Source organism: Emydura macquarii, unplaced genomic scaffold (genome assembly GCF_026122565.2).
Source record: "Emydura macquarii macquarii isolate MOO-44397 ecotype Brisbane River unplaced genomic scaffold, CSIRO-AGI_Emac_v2 contig_719, whole genome shotgun sequence".
NCBI lineage: Eukaryota > Metazoa > Chordata > Testudines > Chelidae > Emydura > Emydura macquarii.
In genome coordinates, this window is record NW_027130856.1 from 17367047 (window position 1) to 17392561 (window position 25515).

General features: G+C 39.8%; 1 protein-coding gene across 13 annotated transcripts in view; it reads right to left on the reverse strand.

Annotated features, from left to right (window-relative positions):
* The window catches only part of LOC137149266 (sodium channel protein type 5 subunit alpha-like), a 319903-nt gene that overhangs the window by 143793 nt on the left and 150595 nt on the right, over positions 1 to 25515 (reverse strand). For all 13 annotated transcript variants that reach the window (XM_067542779.1, XM_067542769.1, XM_067542778.1 and 10 more), the window contains 4 exons: positions 23128 to 23260; positions 15551 to 15789; positions 11012 to 11185; positions 9155 to 9511 (listed from right to left, as the gene is read on the reverse strand). In XM_067542779.1, coding sequence (XP_067398880.1) covers positions 9155 to 9511; positions 11012 to 11185; positions 15551 to 15789; positions 23128 to 23260 — 903 coding nt within the window. The remainder of the gene's footprint in view (positions 1 to 9154; positions 9512 to 11011; positions 11186 to 15550; positions 15790 to 23127; positions 23261 to 25515) is intronic.

The window sequence follows — 25515 nt, forward strand, 5'->3', positions numbered from 1 at the left end:
ACCCCAGACTGGGAACCGTTGGCCTATATATTGTCAATGATCCTTCCCCTGTATAAGTTCTGATATTTATTAAATTAGGAACGAGGTAGGTGAGAGAAGGAGCAAAGGACAACACTGGAAAGCAAGGGGAAGGAAGTTTGTTTTGAAAGTGGGGAGTGAGAATGCATGGTGGACTGGAAGGGAAATGTCATTCCAGGTGTATGGATCAGTAAGAAAAATGACATGAAGAGAAAAGTGGAAGAAGGAGAAAAATGGAGCAGCAAGGTGTGTAGAGTGGGCAGAGGATAAAGAGAGGAGTATGGGGAAATGAAAGCAGCGGCAAGGATAGAGTCCCCATAGTCCCTTATAGGGCCTGATGCTACTTCCATTAAAGTCAATGGGACTCTTGGCTTTGCTTTGAAAAAATAAGCTTCTAAATAAGGGGGCATTGTAAATAAGTAGATGGCTTGTAGCTCATCTCAGTTGCTCTTATTCACATAGTATATAGGGCCATGTCTACACTAGCAAGCTTACAGTGGCACAGCTGTACCAATGCAGCCGCAACGCTGTAAGATTGCTCGTGTAGCCGCTCTATGCTGATGGGAAAGCGCTCTCCAGTCAACATAATAAAACCACCTCAACAAGAAGTGGTAGCTGTGTCAGCAGAAGAGGCTCTCCTGCCGCCATAGCGCTGTGCATTACCACTTATGCTGGCGAAACTTATGTCGCTCGGTGGGGTGTTTTTTTCACATACTTTACTGACGTAAATTTTGCTGACATAAATGGTAGTGTAGACAAGACCTAACCCCGCGACACAGAACAAACAAAACCCAGGAAAAGAGTCAGCTTAGTCAAACTCCCCTCACAAAATCAGAGCAGGTGAAATTTTGCCTGAGCAAACATAAAGGCATTGCAAAGCAGGGCCAGGTTGAGACACTTTGCTGCCTGATAGGAACTTTAGTACACTCACCCACTGCCTTCCCTCTCACACTGCCCAGTCCATCTCTTCCATCTCATCTGATGGTACCATGTATATTTTAGTTAACTAACTGGCACTAAGAAGTCTATTTAACACTAATTTCTTTAAACTTATTCTGTATTTGTTCTTTCCGTTTTCACTTTTCCATCACTCCTTTCTCTACCACATTCTTCCCATCAATTGTGCCCTCTTTCCTTTCCTTCCCTTCCCCATGACCTCAGCCATGCCTCTCACTTACACTCACTGCCTCTCACCCCCACACTCACAATCCCAACCTCTCCCCCTCACTCACTGCCTAAAACCCCACTCCCTGTCACAGCCTCTCCCTGCTTCCCTTTTATTCACTGCCTCTCACACCCCCACTCCCAATCACAGGTTCTTCCTGCTCCCCCTCACTCACTGCTTCACACCCCCACTCCCAGTCACAGCCTCTCTCCATTTCGCTCCTCACTCACTGCTTCAGAAGATGGCAAATAATCAGGGCTTAGCATGCCTCATCTGCTCTAGTCTCAGACCAGGCAGGGTCTGTTGTGTTCCAATCAGCCAGCAGGCAGCAGATCTGCTAAAGCCTCCGCTTGGGGTGAGAGGCAGGGGGAGTCAGTGTTGCAAAGGGGTGGAACGTGGGACAGGCATCAAATGAAGGGAAAGGAGATGACATGGAGATTTCTTGGACCCAGGGAGAGGCGTCTGCTGAAGGAAAAGGGTATATTTACTTTTACATGTCTGTTTCTGCATTTCTTCTGTCACCATAGGCAATTGCATGGTCTGCCTGAACGATTGGATCAGTCTGTGGAAATGTACACTGAACGTCAATGAAGTCAGGCTCTGTCAGACCAATGGGGGAAGCGAGTTCTAGATTCAAAAGCCTTACTCCATCAATAACATCCTGCCTCAGGATGTACAAATCAAGGGACTCTCAGCAGGTACTCCTTCACTGATGTCTGTTATGATGGAATGTGGGGGAAAAGTCTGAAATGTCTTACTTGGATCATATCTTCTGTAACTGGGCTTGATTCTCTACTCACACCACTGAAATTAGGCATAATTCTACTGAAGCCACACCAGTTTTACACTATTTTATCAATGGAGTTATACTGCAAAGGAACAAAAGTAGAGTAACACAGTGGTGAACCCGGCTTGACATATGCTGGCATAAAACCAATTTGAGACCACAGTTTTAATTTAACCTGAATTTACTATCATCCTCCCAGAATTCCACCTCACGGAACCTTCTAATTAGATTCTCTATCCTGTATGATAGAAGTTATAATCTGAAAACGGAGAAGGACGAGTTTTCTGTTTCAAGAATGCTGACATTTTCAGATTTCTAAGTGTGTCACAACCATGCAACATGTTATGTTAAGGCCAAAAAAATATGCATTAAAGCCTCGTGAGAAATGGAAGCACTGGAAAAAACAGGCTCCAGGCAAATTTGGCTTTTTTTACAAAAAAGTTTCCATTGGGTTTAACTAAATCAGGCCAGTTCAAATGTCATCTAAGCCACATTGGGCAGCTCTGCTGCCAGGCACTCAGTTAGTGTTTGTTATTAAACAAAATTGTTCTAAGCCAACTAGAGGTAAAATTGTAATAAACATTAAAACCTAAATAACTGGTCTTCATAATTTCTAATACTGTAGCTTTCAATATGGTGGTTCTTATATGTATCAATCTCATGCCCCAGAAAGGGGGCTATTCCTTTACAATGCACCAGTACTACTAATCACAATTAGAGGGATTTCAGGATCACATTTTAAAAGCAGAATGCATAAGGTAAAGGTTGTCTCTGAAGGCCGAAAAGTCCTTCTATTGTCAAATTTCAGTCTAGCCACATGGGTTCTATAATGTGAAACCCAGGACATGAACTGCAGAATGAAAATCGAGGGCTGTTCTCTGGGAACACAGGTGACAACACTAAGATACAAAGATCACATCAACAGTGTTCCCCTGGTCAGCCAGGGGAGTGTGATGGAATGCATCCCTGTATTTGCACCCTACAAATGACTGCAATAATCTTTGTACATGGTTTGCCTTGTGAGGAGGTATCATTTGAAAAAACTCATAACTTGCACATTAGTAATATCATGGTAAAATGCAAGTAGCAACATGTGTAAAGTTATGAATATGAGCCAAAATCATGACTGAAGTATGTTTCCCAGGTAAGTCTGGGGCATGGCTAAACCAGTTTCTCCAAGACTTTTCAAAGAGGGACTGAAACTATAAAAAAGGAGGATCAAACACCCCAAGCCACCCCTCTTTTCTCTCCTTGCCCATCTCACTTTTTGCACATCAGAAGACAAAAGAGGCAGCTGCTGGACTCTGGGGGAGATGTTCTGACTTGAAAGTTTGGTCAGTAATGAAGTTGGAAGCATGTGAGGAGAAAATCTGTTTTAACTCAAATATAGTTTGTTAAGTTAGGCAGCACAAAGCATTTTATCTTTATGTTTCTTGTAACCATTTCTGACTCTTCTACCTAGTTGCTTGTGCTCACTTAAAATCTCTCTCTTTGTAGTTAATAAACTTGTTTTATTGTTTTATCTAATCCAGTGTGTTTAAATTAAGTGTCTGGGTAATTCCAATTAAAGTGGTAAACTGGTGTATATTATTCCCTTAAAGGAATAATGTATTTAATATATTTGTACTGTCTAGGAGCAGCCTGGGCAGTACAGGACAAAGATTTCTGGGGGGAAATCTGAGACTGGATGTGTATTGGGGTCACCCTGCAATATAGCCAAGGCTGATGAAAGCCAGAGTATAACCCAAGTGTGGCTGGCAGGCTGCCATTACACACAGATACTTAGGGTGTGACTTTCATGCTGGAAGTTGTTTGTTAGCAGCCCAAGTGGGAGCTACTACCAGCAAGATGTTGTAAGGCACCCAAGGTTGCAGGGCAGGGATGACACAGCCCCACACTGGTCTGACTTGCACCCCAGTAAGTCACATGGAGGAAACACACTCTTTGCAGTATAGTCAGTAACTAGGTTTAAGAAGATCTACAAAAGAGTCAGTGAGACAAATTTAGATTTGACATGTTACTTAACTGTGGGTAAAGGATTCTGAGTGGAAGGCAGTATAGCTTACTAAAACTTGATAGACTCCCTTGACACTACTAACATCCACTCTATGTCAAAGGGAGTCTGCATGGGGGTACGTCACAAGTTTGCCTGAACCAGTGCAGTGTTTCCTGAAGCAAGTTCCCTTTAATTTTACAGCACTCAAAAGATAGCCAAACTCAAGATGGCTACTTGGGCTTTAAATTCCACAATGTAAAACATAATATTTCATTGGCTCAATCCAAAGGAGCTCTCAGAGTCAACTCAGGCTTTTGAATTAAAAAAGAAAGAAAGATTCTCCCTCCCTTATCCCAGCTTCACCCAGAACTGCCCCATAGGAGAAGCATTCAGCCCTTTTTACCTTGCTTGCAGGACCCTGTGTGGCTTCTGCTTACTCCTGGACCTTCTAGTCATGGAAGGACCAATTCTTGTTAGTTCTGCCAAGAGCTGATCCCTAGTAATTGTGTGTGAATCATCCCCCATCCTGGATCTTCTGGGTGCCAGCAAAGTATCTCTGCTACTCCTCAATACATACATACATACATACATACATACATATATTTGGGGCTGGATGATTCCTTTCTCTTGCTTTCTGAAGCAGCAGGATATAGAAGGCTCATAGATTCATAGATTCCAAGGCCAGAAGGGACCATTGTGATCATCTAGGCTGACCTTGTGTGTAACACAGGCCAGCGAACTTCCCCAAAATAATTCCTAGAATGTATCCTTTTAGAAAAAAATTCTGTCTTGATTTAAATATTGCCAATGATGGAGAAACCAGTACGATTCTTGGTAAGTTGTTCCAATGATTAATTACTGTCACCATTAGAAATTTGAATATTATTTCCAGTCTCAATTTGTCTAGCTTCAACTTTCAGTCATTGGATCATGTTATACCTTTCTTTGCTAGAGTGAAAAGCCCATTATTAAATATTTCTTCCCCATACATGTACTTATAAACTGTACTCAAGTCACCACTTAAACGTTTCTTCATGTAGCTAAATAGCTTGAGCTCCTTGAGAGTATCAATATAGGGCATGTTGTCTAATCCTTTAACCATTCTTGCGGCTCTTCTCTGAACCTTCCCCAATTTATCAATATCCTTCTTGAATTGTGAGCAACAGAACAGGACACAGTATTCCAGCAGCGTCACACCAGTGCTAAATATAGAGGTAAAATAATCTCTCTGTTCCTACTTGAGATTCCCCTGTTTATGCATCCCAGGATTGCATTAGTTCTTTTGGCCACAAAGCTGCACCGGGAGCTCATGTTCAGCTGATTATCCGCCACGACCCTCAAATCTTTTTCAGAGTCACTGCTTCCCAGGATAGAGTCCTCCATCCTGTAAAGTTTGACCTACATTCTTTCTTCCTAGATGTATACATTTATATTTAGTCATATTAAAATGCATATTGTCTGCTTGTGCCTAGTTTATCAAGCAATCCAGGTCTCTCTGAATCAATGACAAGTCCTCTTAATTATTTACCGGTCCTCCAGGTGCCACTACTATTTACCACATTCTGTGGCCTATGATGCTCCATGCAGTAACTAGGAAAACCCTAAAGGTCTGGCAGCGTAAGCCTGTTTCCCCCATATCCTTAGAACATGTCCTGTTGGCCAACTGCTTAATTAATTCTATTGTTTCCCCTAATTAAACACAGTGCATCCTGAGATATTTATGACCTCAAAATGAGGTAAATGGCTGTGTAAAGGCAGCAATGAAATCTGGTGAAGGCTTGAGGGTCCTGGTGCTGAAGAAGATGATGTTCTGGAGATGCTGGGGGTGGCAGGGGGTGGGAATCAGGCATAACTTAGTGGTCTCTTATTAGAGGATGTCAGATGGTATACATCTTCAGAGTAAAAGGGAAAATACTTAGCAAACGCTTTTGAAGGAGAAGTGTGTATGGGCACGCACACAAGCAGGTTGCAAATTTGCTGCTTCTGGCATCACTTTGTCAATCATATTATAGTGCTAGTAGTCTAATGTTTTCAAATTTATCCTACAAAATTCTCCTCTGAGAGGCAAGTGGCATCACACTTAGGTCCTTAGTGTCAGCCCACATGACATGATGAGGCACAAGTAGATTTCACTAACAGCAGCTGGGAATGAGAGAGTACAGCATTACAGAACTGAATATATCCCTTTTTAATAACTTGTCTGTCTATAGTTTGCCTTATTAACCTCAATGACCTAAATTTCTATCTCAAATATGCCAACTCATTTGTAAGATTTTACTGTAAACATAATTATGCAGTTAGAGATTTCAGAAGCTATTTCCTATAAGTGTGGGAGAGCTTATTACATTCTTCCTCTGATTTTGTAATACTCTCCACAGCAACATCAATGACACTTGAAATGCAATGTGATGACAGCATCATAGTATAATGGTGCTAAAAACAGTTACAACAGCACATAATTTTGTGGCTATGGTCTAGGGTTTAATGTTATAAGGATGACTCCAATGTCAGCTGACTAGCAATAAGCAGAATTCCACATTTACACTGTAAAGTACCAACACACTTTTCAGGGAGTATGAATTTACACTGAAGATTTAAGAATTACTAAAATTCCAGCAAATTAACAGCTAAACTGTTACATAGCATGAGGTTACCCAGGGCACCCACTGAGCTAAAATGTCTCCCCTTCATTTATTTATGTTAGCCAGACACAATAGTATAAACATACCAGGTTCAAGAAGCCAAACATTATGTGATCATAACATTTATGTCTCTGAATCACCTGCACATACATAGCTTCAATGAAGGCCAATCCAAATAATTTTTAGAAAAAGGACTGGAGGAGTTTAAAAAGTAAATATGCTCCACATTATGTGAATACTTAGGGATGCAGCAGGGAACGGTGCAGGGGACACTATTCTAAGTACATATACATTTATTTCACATGTACTTAATCTTGATGTGCATGAAGACCCACTATATATACAGAAATGGTATGCATTCCTTAATGCTCTCAGAATCTAGGAAAGAGTTCAGAGTCCAAATGAGATGCAATCTAACAAGAAAATATTTTTCTTGTCAGACTGAGCCCTGCAACTCAGATAAGAAACAAGGAGAAAAATGAGTTAAAAACCTTGTTGACAAAGATGCCAGTGCTTTAGAGTTATTTATAAAAAAACAAATCTTCAATATATATTAGTGCACACTGGACTTGAGCCTTCTCCCACTGACGGATGAAGGGTTCATTTAAGCTAATCACATTCTAAACACGCTTTGTGACTTTAATTCTATTTAGCAGGTGAGTAAAAGATTCCAGGTCCTACCCAACACTTACTGAAGCCAATAGGAATATTTGACTGATTTCAGTAACAGAATAGGACCCATTATCTGCTACTCACCTGATAATTAGACCAAAATTGTGAACTCTGTGTATAATGTGGTTAGCTTAGATAACTTTCATGATTCAGAGTTTGTCATCCTATTTTACTTTCCCCTTCTCCTGTCATGTTAAAAAAATTCTTACTCTTTCTCCTACCTCTTATGAGCTAATAAACCTACAATAAATCACTTTCAATTTATTTAGCAATTGCCGTAAGCCTACAAAACTGTTTCCTGAAAATGATAAAGTTAGCATTTGTATTTTTGGTAGCCTTGTGACTTCAGAATTATCCATGTTGATGGAGTCTATCAGTATCTGTTTTTGCATTTGGAAAGGTTTGTTGTTAAGCACTCAAGCTTAAATAGATTCCATGTTAGTGTAATCTCATCTGAATCTGATTTATATTCCTGATCCTCATTCAGGCTGTCTATGGATACATGATGAATGTTAATAACAGGGGGAAATGGACTTTACCACTCTCTCCTAAAGGAACAATGAATGATCTGGTAATATATTAAATGTTAAATATTCTCTCTAGTATTTACTAGATATGATTTTCAGTTTTCTTTAACACAAGCTGAGTCGATTGTTTAAAAAAGAGTAAAACAATTTTTGGATGGGAGGGAGGGGGAAGAGGAAGGTTAATTTCCTAGCTCTTCTGCCAACCCCCAAAAAGAAGAATATTTGAAATGCACAAAAAAAAAAAAAAAAAAAAATTCTGTGTCCTAATTCTTCAGGCTAAATGTAGTTTCAAAGGGAAATCTGCAAAATGTGTGCATTTTTAATACTATTCCGTTACCTTTTGTCAAACCAGATTTTAATCTTACCATTGTTTTGCAGTCAACAGTCATAAGACATAGTTTGCAATCTCTATGAAATGTTTTCAGTGTAAATCTGATCTTTTTAATTTAGTTTAGCTTTCAAATATAAATGCTTTGCTCTGCTTCCTTCAGTTCCTTTCCCCATAGTCATGGTATCCTATACCAAGAGCTTCAAATCAAAATGCTGAGTTCTGAAAAGAACAATATAAAGCAAACAGGGACAAAATCCAAGATTTCTATAGCAGAATCCACTGTTAAACAGCTTATTATATCAACACCAAACCCACCAGATCCACAATGTCAGAGACACTCTGTAAGCTGAATAGGCAAAACATTTCCACTTCAAGCCAGCAAAGTGCTCTATAAAATGTCAACAGGGAAATAAGATTCAGCCTTAATAGGTTCAGAGCTTATGTAACCTTTTCTTTACTTCTGGGATATTCTACTAAAAAACAAGCAAAGAAGTGACTTTATGGTAAACACACCCTAAGCTCTATAGACCAAGCAGGCTACACGCATTCAAAAACAGTGCAAAGTTACAGTGTTGGCTGTAAGGTTTGTGTGTTCTCATCCAACAATGAACTGAACTACAAATAGCTTCTGGTATGAAGACAGTTAAGAATTCACTCTTGTACAGCCCATGAAACACTTACGTTCCACTAAAACGTACAAGCCTTTAATGGAACTTAAGTAAAAGAAATCATTATCATCAATTCAAGTTTCTTTTTTCTGCTGAAAAGCTTCATGTTCCTCTGAGAATTAATGCTTAACTTTTTCAAAATCAGTAAAGCAATGCTGCAGTTTTAATCCTTGGGATATGAACAAGAGTTTTTTGGGTGAAAAGGAAAGTAGGCAATTTTCCAGAAAGTAATAGGTATGGGATAATAGCAGTGCATCATGGGAGATTTGCAATTTCTTGAGAGAAAAGGGAGGGAGTACATTTGCATATGAACAATAGAAATAAGAAAAAAAAATCCTGAAAACTCACCACTAGATTTCCTATCACCATCACCAGCAAGAAGACAAGAAGGCACAATGGTTGCCCAGCTACTTCCATACAATCCCACATGGTCTCAATCCATTCTCCACAGAGAATTCGGAATATAATAAGGAATGAGTGGAAGAAATCATTCATGTGCCAGCGTGGCAATTTTTTATTAGGGCTTATCTTGGTAACATGTTGTGTGTAGTCTTTTCCAAAAAGCTGCATTCCTACCACAGCAAAAATAAAGACTATGATCGCCAGAACCAGAGTGAGATTACCTAGAGCACCCACTGAGTTACCAATGATTTTAATGAGAGTATTTAAGGTTGGCCAGGACTTTGCCAATTTGAAGACTCTCAGCTGTGAACAAAACATAAAAGCACACTGTCAGTTAATAGAACAACAGACATTTCTGGTACTGAATTGTTAAAAAATGGGTAGAAATATTAAACATTTTTAATACTAGGAAACAATGTGCAGTACAGAGTGATTTTAGCAGCAATTTTGTTAGACTCATTATAGCTATACTTATTACAGTACAATTTGTGCTTCTCATATGACAGCCAAATAATTTTTTCAGCAAATATGCTGTGCAGCATTCGGATCAGATGGGTGTGTCCTATGTGATCAATTTCTTGCCACTGAGTGTTCCGGGGGGGCAGGGCAGGGGTGGAAGCAGGGAGAGAGAACACAGCTTCAGTCTTTAACATTTTCTTCTGTGTTCCTGTGTCTCATAAAAACATAACTTTAAACAAGCTGCCTAAACATTTTAGGGCCCAATCCTGCAAAGTGAGGTGCCCCTCCTGTGTGTTTCTGAGCAGGCCTTCACAAGATGCTGCTAGTTTTCAGCTCCCAGGGTGAAATTCGCCTCTGTGCAGAGGACCATAAGGTCTATAAATCACCTAAATCCCACGTAAAACCTCTTTTGAGGACTTAATGGTGCCTAGGTCTTATACAGGCTCTCTGCACAGGGGTTAATTTCATCCCTACTAAAGAAAGGTTACGGGAGACATTCAGCCTCTGGCAACATCAGTTCATACATTTACATTTTCAAGCAGCAATTATTTATAGATGGTAAAGTTAGAGAATCATAAAATCATAGAATATTAGAGTTGGAGGGACCTCAGGAGGTCATCTAGTCCAACCCCCTGCTCAAAGCAGGACTACCCTCAGCTATATCATCTAAGTCTTCTTGGAAAGAAAAGTTTGTTTTCATGGTCTTTCAAGTTTATGAAGCAACATAGTGGGCAGAATGATTAGCATGGACATTTTGGTACATGAAGTGCGACACAAATGTCAGGCTGGCAAGAAAACTATTTTTCTGCTCCCATACGTCAACAGATTCTCTGATTAATGGAATCTCACGCTCCTGCACATTTAAAGGAGCTGACAGTTAAGGATTTTCATTGAAAGATAGGTTCAGTGTTTTGGTGATAGGTTCTAGGAAAAAATCAGTTTGTGACTAATGAAGGGCTATCCACTTGTGACTATGTTTAAAAATACAGTGGCATGTTTATTACAATATTTAAGGAATTAAAACTTTAAAATGACATGTTACTAGTTCTTGAGCTTCTGACTTTATTAATTAGCTACTGACTTTTACATTAACTTGTATGCAAACTCAGACAGTTTACATGTTTTAAAAGTAACTGACACAGACACATAGTCAAAGTCTGTTCTCATTTATACTGTTGTAAATCTGGAGTAATTCCATTTGGCCCACAGTCTATAATTAGTGTCACTACAGGCATTCACTAATTTGTAAAATTTGATTTCCTTTACAATGAATGTAATTTTAAGAGAATCTGTTCAATTATTGAAAAGGGTCATATTCTGCAAAAGAGAATAAGGAAACATTACCAATCTGAATGAGCGCAGAACAGACAGATTTCCCATGCTGGATAAACCCAGTTCCATTAGGCTTAGGGTAACAATTATACTGTCAAAAATATTCCAGCCCTGCTGAAAATAGTAGTAGGGATCTAAGGCAATTATTTTGAAGATCATTTCTGCTGTAAAAATTCCAGTGAAGACCTGTGGAAAGGAAATAGGAAATGAGATCAGTCTGTAAATACAACTCCTGTCATGAATAATTTCCTACAGATATGTTGAATTAAAATACAGAGACAACAATATTTTACCAGCAAACCCCTCTTCTTTCCTCTCTAGTGAATATTGTCAGTATAATAACTCTGGGCTTGTCTGATCCTTTTACAATATTAGTATTGCTGTAAACAAACAACATCAGGGAATGAACTATACCTTTGAATTAAGACTAATTGCCATCTCCCTTTATTATACAAACATATATCATGACTAAAGTGAGAGAATAAAGGTGCTTTTTAAAAAGCTTAAGTCTCTCCATTTCAGTGGGGAGGTGAGAGTGAGTGCAGTGAAACAGTTAAAGATGTACATTTGGGTTCCAGTATTCCTGTTGTGTTAGCCCTGCTGTTTCTGTTATTGCACCAATCCAATCCAATGCAATGTAGTCCTCACACTTTCAGATTACTGCTGGCAGTGATGGTGATTAGGGACTCCAATTTGAGTCTTATTATACTTTTAAGAATAGACACAGCAATTTGTTTTTGAAAGTGCCATGAGAACATTTTATTTATTTATAGCCTAGTTCAAATGTCACATAATGAAACTTTTTAAAACTGAACCTTTTTCTGTAAAACATACAAATACTTATGTGGGGGTGGAGGAGAGGGAGGAAGCCTGTTTTTTTTATGGCAAATCAGTTTTTAAAGGTGATATCTTATTTGAACCATACTCACAAACTGTCTGAAAATGCTAAGTCTAGTGCTTTTTAAAATCCCTTCTAAAAAGCTGATTTAAATACATATGTTCAGGTTGTAAGTAGTTGGCTAAGGAGAGAATGTATTAGGTAGCCACACAGTTTTTCACATTCTGTTTTATTTTGACTCTAACCCTCTGGTTAAACATCCACACAGCTGCGTGTCTTGAAAAGCCATCTACTGCACTCGCATATTGCAGCAGCTGATTTCCCATGATACGACAGCCTATGCTAATGCATCCTGGAGATCAGAAGATATGTATATGTTATGGACTTGAGTCTATCAGTAATGTACACACAAGAAGAAATTCTGAAACAGTGCTCCAGCAAGACAGATTAATGGGCTCTAAGTAACAACTAGGAAAACCAAATGAGATAAGGGAGGGTCATATAGGATTATAAAATGGCAATGATAAGGAACAAATGGCCAAACCTGCATTTGAGGAAGCTGCAACATTTACTCTAAAATGCTTGGGAAATAAATGAACAGATAGTCAGACTTCCATGTAGCATTTTTACATGTTTCCATGTCTAAAATGCCTTGTCTTTCTGATTAGAAGATAAAATATCTCTGATCAAAACAATTTGGATGGACCATCCTTCTTAGAAGGCCAGCATGCTAAATTACTTCAGCCAACTGGTCTCTAGCAGTGGTACTGCACCAGACAGACTTATCTCTGATTTCCAACAAGTTAACAATTTCTGAGTCACTGTGGTTAGAGATATCTAGGATTCCAGTGGCTGAAGCTGCACATTTCATTGGGATATTAAACACAATAGTCAATGTCTGTGAAGTGGTACCCAGGATACTGACTCAGAAATGGATGATATCATACTGAGCACATCATGCAATTGTCTTGCTGAGGGATGACAAAGGAGGAACAGTTTCTTGCCCATAGACATTTTAATCAATCATCTTTTGAGATGGAAACTCTAGGATTACTAAAACATCAGAGCTTCTGCGTGAAATCAGAATCTGTAAAGGCAGAAGTGACTTTTCTGTGTATTAGTTATGAATTCCAAACTGCAAAGTATTGCAAAATCATTGGAACCTTGTTCACTGCAAGCTGTGATTGTACAAAAAACTGCTTTCACTAAATAATCATCCAGAGAGGGGATTACTTGGATGTTGTCTTCAGGAGTGGATGACAGAGCAGTAAACTGGTATTGGTTATTGGATACAGATTATGGTGAATATTAGTGATGTTGCTAACCAATAGGAATATGTACATGTGAATAAGTATCTTGGGGTCCCTAGGAATTCTTCTAGTGTAAGTGCTACTTTGACTAGTTTCAGGGATTCCATCTTAAATCTTTTCTTTTAACAGAAGAGTTCAGTTTATCTTAATTTAGATCAATAACCTCTTGGTTTCTTTGGAAGGATGAAAAATATGGAAAATGTTGCTGTGTGGTGTTGAAGAACTGGCATCACTGCAGGTAGCCCAGGCAGATGAAGCATGCAGATATGCACATATGGTTCTTTTCTTGTTATCAGGTAAGAACATTATCCTCTTTAGATGAAGAACCTGGGGAGTCAGAGTACCAGAGCTTTGCTGCATAATTTTGTGATGCAAATAATATCAGAACTGAAGATCTTCAATGACGGATTCTCACAAGGGCTAGATGAAGAGTCACATTTTGTCTCCTTATTCTCAGAGGATGGAGATGTTTCCTTTTCTTTATATTGTTTCTTTCATGCTTTCTTTAGGGAAAAAAAAGCAAATGATCTTTTATTCCCTATTACTCCCCCCCATTTAATACTACCCTAACTTCTTGAGGAGGGATAACCAGAGGGAAAACTCTGTCAGAAAGCAGTGGAGAACTACTAGCATTATTGAGTTTGGCTAGGAGGAAGAGAATCCTGATGTTGCTCCTTCAGGAACTTGCAATGAGGAGACTTGAAAGAGACTGAGATTCTTCATAAAGTCATGCTAATAACTGGAGCCAGGTGGAAAAATTCTGATGCAACACTGTTTTATCAGAATTTGCTGATTTGCTGAAATTGAAACATTTTGAAGAAACTGTTTGATTTCAGTGATGTTCCAACGCAACTCAGGCAGCACTCCTACAGAACTCTGCCAGCCAGGCAAGTTTCTATCAAACACCTGCCTGGTTTCCTCCCAACTCACCCACCTGGCTCCTCAGAAGCCTTGGTGCAAGACTGCCTTGCATTCAGAGGCTCTTCTAAGAAGTCCAAGGATCTGGGTGACCTCCATTTTGACCATGTGGAGAGTAAGAGGAGGCATCAAAATTCCCGTATAAGGGTCTGATGCTGAGGGGACCTGACACAGCTCAATTAGAGGGTTTTTTTTAGCTCCTAGTATAGCTGATGCTATTCATGAAGGGCAATAACATAGGTCTTGGAGCAAGGCAGAAGTCCCTTACTGACCATAGCTACAAAGGGACATCTCTTGAGATCGAACAGCTTAAGCTTTGGTGATTGGTCCATCCGCCTAGGAAAGTAACTGACACTGCTGGAGGAAGCCAATTGGTGCAGGTTTGAGAATGCAGATGAGTAGTGTGGAAAAATTCTCTGGTGGTCAGCAGATGCCAGGAGACAGGAGTATTCTGAGAAGCCTAACTGTTGCTTTTGCCTGTTTGAACCTGTCAGGACACCAGTTCCATAAGTCCATGTTGGTGGAGTTGTATGAATGGATATATATACATTCTATCAAATATTTAAATAATTGATTACTACTATTTTTTACAAAAATAAATCCAGGACGTGCTTCTTTCTGGACGATAATCTGGAGGAGAATATACTGCCTGTATTTTCTACAGAATATATCTAATAATTTCAAATGGTGTCGTGATTTTGAGCACCTCAATTTCTGGGTGCCCAACTTGAGACCACCAAAAGGGCTTGATTTCCAAAAGGTGGGCATTTGGCACTATCTGAAATGGGATTGTTGTAGATGTCTCAAGCTGGAAAGCACAAAACTGAGAAAACTGAAAAGCACAAAACTGAGAAAACTGAAAAGCACAAAACTGGGTTTAGTGTGTGGATGCTGGGTGGTGTTGGTGGTCTGTGATCTACAGGAGATCAGACTAGATGATCTGTTGGTCCCTTCTGGCCTTAAGCTTAACAGCTGACTCTGTTAGACACTTGAAAACCTTGACCGTAGTATAACTACAAAAACTGTAACTCCAAGTTACTTCCCCATCAGGGCACTAGCTTATTTTTTTCCATCGTATTCTTTAACTTAAAAAATCACTAATGTTCAGTGACATATATACATCCTTATTATTGATTTTTAAAAACTTTTAAAGATCCCTCTTCCTTCACTTCCAATAACTGATACCCTCTGGAAACCTGTTGGTCACTTGGTCACAGCAGTAAAGTGATGTTTTACTATCAATTAATGAGGAGCAGAGTATGCTTGCCTAGTTATAGTAGATGCATGTCCTTTCTCTTCAAATGCCAGGAGGCCAGCCATATAAAGAAGGCTACCCTTGCTTGGCATGATATTTCCAGAATTGTGCTGACAGCACACCAAATGGGTTCTTCCTAAGACCTCTAGCTCCAATAGTTTTCAGGCTTCAGAACTTGAAAGAGCAGAAATAAACTCTCCAGATATAATTTAGGGTTCAAATTCACTTACCAGATTGCCTATGTAAAGCATGTATTCAAAATCTTTTGTCATCTGGTAATGCTCCAATGCCATGAAGAGAGTATTCATCACAATGCAAAGGGTGATGGTGAGGTCAGTAAATGGATCCATTACCATAAACTTTACATATTTCTTGATTAACAACCACAATGGACAGCAATCCCAAATGAGAAATTTAATGGCAAAATGATTCCAGCATGGAGGACATCTCTGTTGTGATTCCTCAAGCTCTAAGTGAGAAGCAGAATGTGAAGTAACAGTCAATTAACACTGAATTATGTGACAAGAGAATACTTTTTAAATGAATCAAAGCACAAAGGAAAACCCACCAGCATCCACCTAAATAACCAGGAATGTACTTTTTAATAGACAAATAGTCCTACCCCAAAAACCTGGTAAATATAAACGCTTTGGGGGCATAGATTGTCTTCATTCTTTGCATATTGCACATGACTGAGCACAGTGTTGGCTTAATCCTCAAAGCCTATAACCTCTCAAGAGTATCTGTAGGAAAAACTAAAATCACAGTAGTAAAACAGTTCTAATTTAATATAAAGGTTCAGATTTATTTCTCATTTACTTGGTGTGATGCCTAGATGGTGGAGAAAAGAGAACACTGCATCCGTTTAATGTAATTTTACCTCACAGAACTGAAATATATGGTACGTTTTAAAAAATTGGTTAAATCATATTATCAGATGTGATTTAGGTACTTAGGAGCCTGAGAGCTTATCTATACTTACAGCTGTGAAGCTGCTCTGCTGTAGTGTTTAATGAAGATGCTACCTAAGCCGACATGAGTACTTCTTCTGTTGGTGTAGGTACTCCACCTCCAACTATGTTGACAGGAGAAGCCACCTCCACCCCGTTGACATCGTGCTGTATATCCCAGGGGCTAAGTCAGTATAACTGTGGCCTGGTCTACACTGCATGGTTAGGTCAGCGTAAGCTGCTTTGCATCAACCTAACTGTGGAAGTATCTTCCTGTAAATGTGACTCCTGCCAACATAAGTACCTCCCTACATCAATATAGTAACACCACCTCCCATAGTCATGGTCCATGTAATTAGGTTGACACAGTGTAAGTGCAGACACTATGTGTTGCTTATCTTGACAATTACTGGCTTTCAGGAGCCATCCCACAATGTCCCACACTGACAATACAATCAATACAAACACTCCTGACTGCTGACACAAGGAGCCAAGTGTGCACACACAAGCAATTTAGTAACTGTGTTGGCTGTATGCTGACGTAAATTAGGTCGACATAATTTTGCTGTGTATATATGACCTATGTCAATCGGGGGTGTGGATTTTCCTTTTCCAAACCCCTGAGCATCATAGTTATACTGACATAAGTTTATAGTGTAAACCAGGGTAAGTTTAATTAAAAGTCAATCAAACATAGATGCCTAAGTCACTTTTGAAAATAGATTCCTAAGTCACTTAGCTGCTTTTGAAAACATTACTTGAGATCCCTATTTTCATCATATTTCCTCCATTTTAGTTGAACAGGAGAGACTTAAAATGGCCTCACAAGCATAATTTGCATAGAACAATGAAAAGAAAAAAAGAATCTAGTTATCTGCTTAGTGATTATTATTACAGAATTATTTAATGCTCCTCTTTTCTGGTTCCTTTATGGGCATGGAATGCTGTTTAAAGGTTTTGGTCTATATAATTAGAACTGTAACTGATAACAGGACAACTTCAGCCAAGTAAATTACAATCTGTTTATAAACAGTGCCTTCTCTTCAGCCAGGGTGCGGTCTCAATGCTCTTCCCTTCACGGAGTGACGAAAGTACAGTATCACGTATTAGGATTCTACTAGCAAACTTTTAAAAATATGGGGTGAAATCCTGACCCCCCTGAAGTCAATGGGCCCCCCTGAAGTCTTTCATGGGGCCGAGATTTCACCCACGAGTTTGAGTATTATGTCTGCATCCTTCAAGCCAGATTGTATACTCTTTACATAGGCCCTTGCTGTGTCAGGAAGGAATACCCCTCCTGTCCCAAGGATGAGGTGGCTGCAGCATGTCACATTAGGAGATCATACTATGCCCCCTTTCTGTGACATAATATTTTCAGTTATGAAGAGCAATCTCTGTGCTGGGTGCATAAAGATTTCATATGCACAAGCTCCTCCAGAGTCTTGTATCAGTTGATGGTCACTTTTTATTGTGCAAGGAACGAAGTGGAACTGCAATGGAGTCCTTTCTCATTCTGGCCCTGATTCAGCAAGGGATTTAAGCACAATAAAAATGACACACTTGAAGTTAGCCTTTGGGAACTACTCGTTGCTAAAGTTAGACACAGTTGATCTCTGTGTGCAAATGTGGATTATATTTTAAATCGCTCAGGATCCAATCTAGCTTCCAATGAAGCCAAAGGAAAAATTCCCATTGACTTCAAAAGGTAGTGGTACACAACCTGCATTAGCTGTGCATGCATGTGCATTGTCTTTTGTAACTAGAGCTGGCGACATTTTTATACAACTCATTTATTCACTGAAAAAGGCAGATTTAGGTACATCAAAACAATTTGTGAATTCAAGTCAATTTTGACAAATTATTTCAATCAGAAAAAACCCCAGAAACATTTAATTGGTTTGTTTTGACATTTTGTAAAATGAATCTATTTGACTTTTTGTTTCAGAAAGATGTTTCATTTCAGAATTTACTTCAATTTTATTGAAAAATCATTTAAAATGTTTTAGAACCTCAATATCGAAACAAAACATTTTATTCAAACAATCTTTTTTTTTTTTAAACACTTCAATTTTGCTGAACAATTAAAAAAATTCCATTTTGGGTCACCCTGAAACAATTTCCACCAACCCCCGATTTTTCAATTTGGCCACCAAGCCAAAAAATCAGTTAACCATTCAGGTCTATTTATAAAATTGGTAGACTGTTGTTAATGGTGCTACTATCATAAAATTAATGACTCAGTCAAATCAAAACCAATTTTTCCTGGAATACTCAAAGACACTTCTTCTCAAAGAGGACTATCTTCATGGCAAATTTTAACTTTCTACCCCAGTCTCTTCAGCACCAAAACACTTAAAAATAGACACAAGAATCATCTTTATAATGGGGAAGGGATCTTTTAAAATTTTCCTGGTATTCAAACTACTCAAACAATTTTTCTAAAAGTTCAGACAGAGAAATTTTCCAGGCCTGGACATTTTCAGCCCAACAGGTAGAAGTTTCAGAAAGTTACAAGAGACCAAAACCAGAGGTATATAATGGAAACTCTGAATCTTAATTATGACTTTTGCTAGTATTCCTGCTCTAATAAAACAAAAATAGAGATAGTACTTTCTTTCTACTATACCTCAAGACGATTGACCATCATTTGTCAAAATAATTCAAGCACAATAGTGGAAATGATGGCCTGACCTATAGTTTTGCATCAAACATTAGACCATACCAGCTAACAAATTCAATTTAACCTTTTCTAACTGACCCAACTTCTTACAGATTTATTGATTTTGGCACCATAGCTTAAAGTGATAAACACATGTCAGCTATACGACTATTTCTTACTAACATTAATTTTTGAAACCCATCACAGATATGAGAGTCTTTGTTACAGGTGAACTGCAAAAGGAAAAATAAAATTGGACCCAGGCACTTTTTTTGCTTCTTTATGGTGTATAAAGGACAGAGAGAAGATTGTTTATGGTTGTGGTTTTGTTCCTGTTTGTTTTTTAAATTAGAAATTCAGGTCCTTTCTAGCTTGAAGGACTCAGTGGATTCATTAGTACACTGAAATGCTCCACAATAGTTTAAATATTAAAGAAAAAGAATAAATCTCATCTGATCTGTGAAAAGAAATGTCACTACTAGGTTCATGCTACCACTTTGCAGAGCAGGGGCAAATTTTTGGGCTATAAAATGGGACATTTTTCTATCTAAAGAGAAGTTAGTGATATGGACTTGGGGTATTTTCTAGTGTCATTTATTTATTTACCAAATGCACACCTGTCCTATTTACTCTACCTGAGGGGCCCCAAACTGCACACAGACAATTGCCATGGCAGAAAGCCCAGTTAAGATACCAATGAGTCAAGTTTCCAGTGATATGGTAGCATTTTACACCTACTTTCCCCACTGATGTAAGTAACTACACATGACACAGAGAAACCTAGGCTGTATCCTCACTTCAGAGTTAACTCCAATTATCTGCACTCCCATTAACTCCTCTTGGGCGGCCACGTGTGAAATAACACTCAAGCTGCACAGAGTGATTGTATTAGCAGCTGAGGAATTGTGCTGATTCCAGTTATCGCCTGTACCCCTTGAGGGGCCAGCCAACTGGGGTAAAAAGCACCACCATACCCAGGTTAATATTTTTTGTATGTGGATGGTACTTGAGTTAGGGGCAACACTCAAGTTATTACTGGAGTTACCTGGGCTCATTGTCTGCTCCTGTCTCCTGCCTGTGGCCTGTACCTTTCACTTAGGAAATGCTTTAGCCCACAGTAATTGGCCTTTAGCTGCAGGAAGTTTGTATTCCCACAGACAGGCTCTGGGGACTTTAAAAGGCTACACCTGCAGGACACCTGCTGCAGCTTGTGCCAGAGAATCTGAATAGAGTGTTGGCTGCCATGGAAAGAGGAGCAAGTGCATATAAGCCCACTCCCCTCCTGTCTTCATGACCAGCACTGCCGCGATATACTTAGTTAAGGTCCCCACAGCTACCCAATGATCTGTCATGGCCTCTACTCCAGCCTTGCCCGCTCAGCCTACAAACATTCAGATTTTGTTTAGCAGCAAAACCTCAGCAGCTCTAAATGTCTATTCAATCACTCGTGGGGAGTCCCTCTGTGCTGTATCAGACTGCTCATTGGTCTATACGTCAAATTTGACTGTGAAACAGATTTCTAACACAACTGTATAACAAAGACTGTTTCTGAACGCAGACCTCTTTGATACCTTTTACAAGACTTCTTGGCACATCACATTGCGGGGAGATGTGTTTTGAAAAAGCATTTCCGTTAATAACAACGTATCAGTTACTATGGAACTGTAGCCAGGATATACTGCAATGCTGTTGAGCAGAAGTGGTGGGGTGAGGGGCAGCTGTTCATTGTCATTGTTTATTACTTGTAGACCAGACATTTAATTCCTTTCCACTGCCTTTCCATGTTGCAAGGAAAGTGTTTTGATTTCTGCATTATGGTGATGAAGGAGCTGTTCTGTTCTGAAAAATAATGATGATAAGATTCTATTCAAATAGATTCTATTTAAACAGAATCCTGCATCTGATGCGCAAAGAAAGCTTGTCCATAATAAATATTACACGAACGGCTATCGTAGGCGTTTTGTTTACTTAACAATCATTTATCTGTAATCAGAGCTCTCATCAGGTCACTTGATAAATATTTTGAATTTGGGGGAAGGCGAGAAGAGGCTTGAAAACCAAACTCAGATCTGGATCTGAAATTCCAAAAGTGGCTCTATGTTTATAAACAAAACACTGGATCCAAGCTCTCCCTAACTTTGGGGTGTATGCAATATAGAACAGAACCCAAACTGTGACTAGGTACAGATCCTGCAGTTGGCTCAGTGTAGGTGTACCCACAGGTGACTTCAATGAGGCTCCATTCAGGGCTGCAATCATCAATGGCATCCCCAGAGTACCAAGTGAGATGTACAAAACTTGCTATATTCATTAAACATAATTATAATCTATTTTAAAGCAGATTTGTCTAAAAATTGATGCCTTCTCATGTGGGATGAGTAGCAAGGACCCAGAATAAATAGATTATGACATTGAGTGAGGTGAGAAATACCAAGTTTATATGGCACAATGGTTTAAAAAATGGTGTCTAAAAATGGGCTTGAAAAAAATGTGAATAATTTTTTGTGAGAGCAAAATTCAAATTTGCATGTGCAAACTCATATTTGTGCATACAGAGTGGGTAATACAACATCTAACCACCCATTTTGAGTATGCAAATATTTTTATGCATAAATGCTGATTTTGTTCATGCCTATGGAATTGTGCTTAGTTTTAGAGGTCACTTTTATTTATTTAATTAGATGTATATATATATATATGTCTGGATGCAAACACAAACCAGACAGAAATGATTCATATTAATAAATTGAAAACAGAACCTAAGGTCCCAAGAACAAAGACCTAATTAAACCCCACAGCTGAAAAATCCTTAACAAGAGTGAGAAACTATGATTAGATTCTATCCAGACCCAGGTGGCTTAGAAGCATAGTAGACCCAGCAATTGGATCCTCGTGCAAGAGACTGGTGATTGTACAGTGGGTAACACGTACTGTTCCATGCAGTAGTGCCCATTACCATTTCCTCATAAGAAATATTTTGAAATCTCTCAGTTATGGCCATCATTTTCAAGCATAACTGTTGTTGCCAGATGTAAAATTTTGAAGAATGGATGCAATTAAAAATCCCTCCCCCCCAAAGTGATCAATGACTGAGGATGCAGTCAGAAAGGAGTTGACAGTATATGGAATCTGATAAGCTAATATTGTTCCAGAGCCTTTTAAAGACCATTAAATAAATAACAAGTAATAAAGGTACCTTAAATAAATAACAGCAATTTTCACTTCATTTATATACTGCATGTGTCTCCCAATTAGAGTTGGGGAAACGAGGGTATTTATCTTGTAAATATGTGTGGGCAAATACTGGTATTTTGAAAGTAATCATAAATGTGATCCAAATCTTTGGATGGGAGTGGGGATTTTGCCATCTCTGCCACTGAACTAACATTTTAGTGGTTGGGATGGTGAAATACCACATGCTAAGCAAAATCAGGAACTTGATGCAGATGCAGATGTAAATTTACCCTTTTCACCCACTCCGCTCTTTTCAGAAACTGATTTTTGAGTTTTAGGAAAAATTCCAGGCAAGACTGAAAATGGTTTTGTTTTTCAGAAACATATTTCATGCATGTTTCACCTGCAGTACAGTTGAGTTGACTGGCAGTGAGAATATTTTTGAACATCTCCTCTTGATATTTTTTTAAAAATGTGTATTTTTACCTTTCTATACTTAAATGTGATGCAATTCAGAGTGCTGCTTCCTTCGTACAGGGGAGTAAGAGGATGTAGGGACCTCATTTATGCCCTTTTGTGGGCTACTCGTACCATTGGAATGTGCTTGGAAGAACAGCTGCCAGTGGGCTACTCCTCCACTTCCCATACAGATAAGAGGACAATGAGGAGAATTTTGACCCCACGTCGTCCGTGCACTAGCTCTTGCACCAGAACTGAGGCAGTAATTTCTGTCAGCAGGGCTCTTGCAAATTACTTCTCCCCGTAGGGAGAGAACTGACCTGTGACTCACAATCTGAGTTCCAGCCTCACTTCCAGGGCAATGTAGCTATGTGCTGCTCCCTACCCAGGCTGGATTGTAGGGTTACCATCTAGCCCACTATATTTGTGGCATAATGATTCCACTAATCTCTAGTACAGCAACTTTTTTTTTGGTAATAAAAGACACTGATATTTATGACATTAGGATCTTTCCTGCCAACATGTACTTGGGTTTGAATTAAGGAACCAATAAGGAACATCTTACCTTCCATGGCACTGGTGATGATACTGACTGCACTCACTGCTCGTGGTCTTTGAAATGGCTGATCAGAATGGTCGACTGAAAGGCGATGGGGCATCAGAAGCTGCTTCTTGCTTGCCTCATCAGATGGAGAGGTCTGTTTAAATGGACATAGTTGGTCAGCACCATACAAGAGAGTGAAGTCGGGGCAGACATGGAGTAGAATTTTCAAAATCCCCCCAAACCCATTTTACGCAGTTAAGAGACTAAGTTTCATGAGACTTTTATTTTGGAAATGGAACTTAAGCATTGCAACACTGAACAGAGCAACCCCCTAATCGCCCTTTAGCTGTCTAAGTCACACAAGTTCTACTGAAATTTTTGCTCCTTGATCTAGGTGCACTGATCCAGACTGAACATGTAAAAAGATGCAAGTGAGGATGAAGGGTATTTCTAACATCCAAAAAATAGCACCTCAGTAAGCTCCTAGCTTGTTAAAGAAGCTCTATTTAATTAAAATAATTATAACATTATTTCTGAAATGTGTTAACTGTTTAATTATGTGAGTAGCAGAGGAAAAGGGGTACAAACACAAGCTCCAGTTTATTGGCCTTTGATATCAAACAAAGCAAATGCTAGTGGTGAAAAGTGCCTCTTTGTTAACTGGCTTTTCTTGGTGCCAGCCAACAGGATAAAATATTTTCATGCCCATATGATATCTAGGATGAGACCTATTACTGCCACACTTACAAGAACACAAACAGTAAGAGTTTTTAATACAAGCTACAACTTCATACAGAGACAAATCCTGTTTGCTTTACTTATGCCAATCCCCGCACAGGAGGAAGGGACAGTGGATCCAGTGCTAGGAGTTGGGAGATCAGGGCTCCACCACAGACCTCCTGTGTGACTTGCAGAAGTCACTTATCCTCCCTGTGCCCCATCTGTAAAGAGGAGATGATAATGCTTCCCTCCCTTACAAGGGTATGGTAGGGATAATCAGATTAAAGACTGCGAGGTGGTCAGATACTATGGTAATGAGGACCAGATGAGAGCCCTGCGACCTGACCCAAACCCAGTCGGTCCTGACTAGAAGTGTCAGGTCTGGATCGGGTGGGAAAACAACTGGAACTTCTCAGGCTGGGGTCAGGTCTTCTCCTGCCAGTGGGGTCGGTACAGTGGCAGCTATAGGCCCTGCTCTTGCTGGCCAGTGCCACTCCACTGCATTGTGTGTGCTGCAGAGCTTGGAGAGGAGTTGCAGCACCTCTCACTCCACAGGACGCACAGTACAGCAAGGGGCGGTGTTTAGTAAGAGCAGGGCGCACAGTCACTGCTACACTGACCTCCCAGGCAGGAGGAGGAGAGACAATTGCACAGGTGAGAGGCATTGATGTTGCTGATTCAGGTTTGGGGAGGGGGGAAGGGTTGGGATCAGATTGAAAAATGACTCAACCCTCTCAGGCTTGGGTCAGGTAGGTGGGGCTTGGTTCTCGTTTGGGCCCAAAAATCAGGCCCAAGCAGACCTCTAGGCCAGATGGGTCTGGACTCCCCCTCTTACAATAAAACTCATGGGAGGGTGAGGGAGAGAAAATCTCCACTAGGTTCCCCTTATGACGCTTTATATATTCCCTGCAGAGGAATGAGCTACTAGATTCTCCCACAAGCCCTGTGGAACCTCCTGCATCTGCCAAGATCCTTCTGGATCTGCGGTGACCACAAGGAATAAGTGGGAAGCTTGGACTATCCACCTGGAAGCCTTATAGTTCTGCACCAGCTCTGTGCCCCTCCCATTTCTGGCCACACTCACTGTCAATGCAGCATTGGAGTCAGGCACTACTAGGACCTCCCACCGGCTTTGGGTACCCCAGGACTCCTCCTAGAGATGACTTCTCCACTAAAGAAGGGGCTCTGTAGGAAATTCAGTGACAGAGGTAACATTCTGAAAAAACACCCTGCAAACTATTCTTCTGATCTGGTCTGTGAGCTCTTTAGAGCATAAGAACGGCCATACTGGGTCAGACCAATGGTCCATCTAGCCCAGCATCTTGTCTTCTGACAGTAGCCAGTGCTAGATGCTTCAGAAGGAGTGGACAGGACAGTGCAATTTTGAGGGAGCCATCCATTATCATCCAGTCCCAACCTCTGTCATTTGGAGGTTTACGGACACTTGGGACCTGGGGTTGTGCCTTGACTACCTTAGCTAATAGCCTTGATTGGCCTATCCTTCATGAACTTATCTAATCCTTTTTTGGATCCAGTTATACTTTTGGCCTTCACAACATCCCATGACAAGGAGTTCCACAGGTTGACTGTGCATTGACTGAAGTAGTACTTCCTTTTGTCTGTTTGAAACCTTCCACCTATTCATTTCATCAGGGGATCCCTAGTTCTTGTGTTACGTGAAGGGGTAAA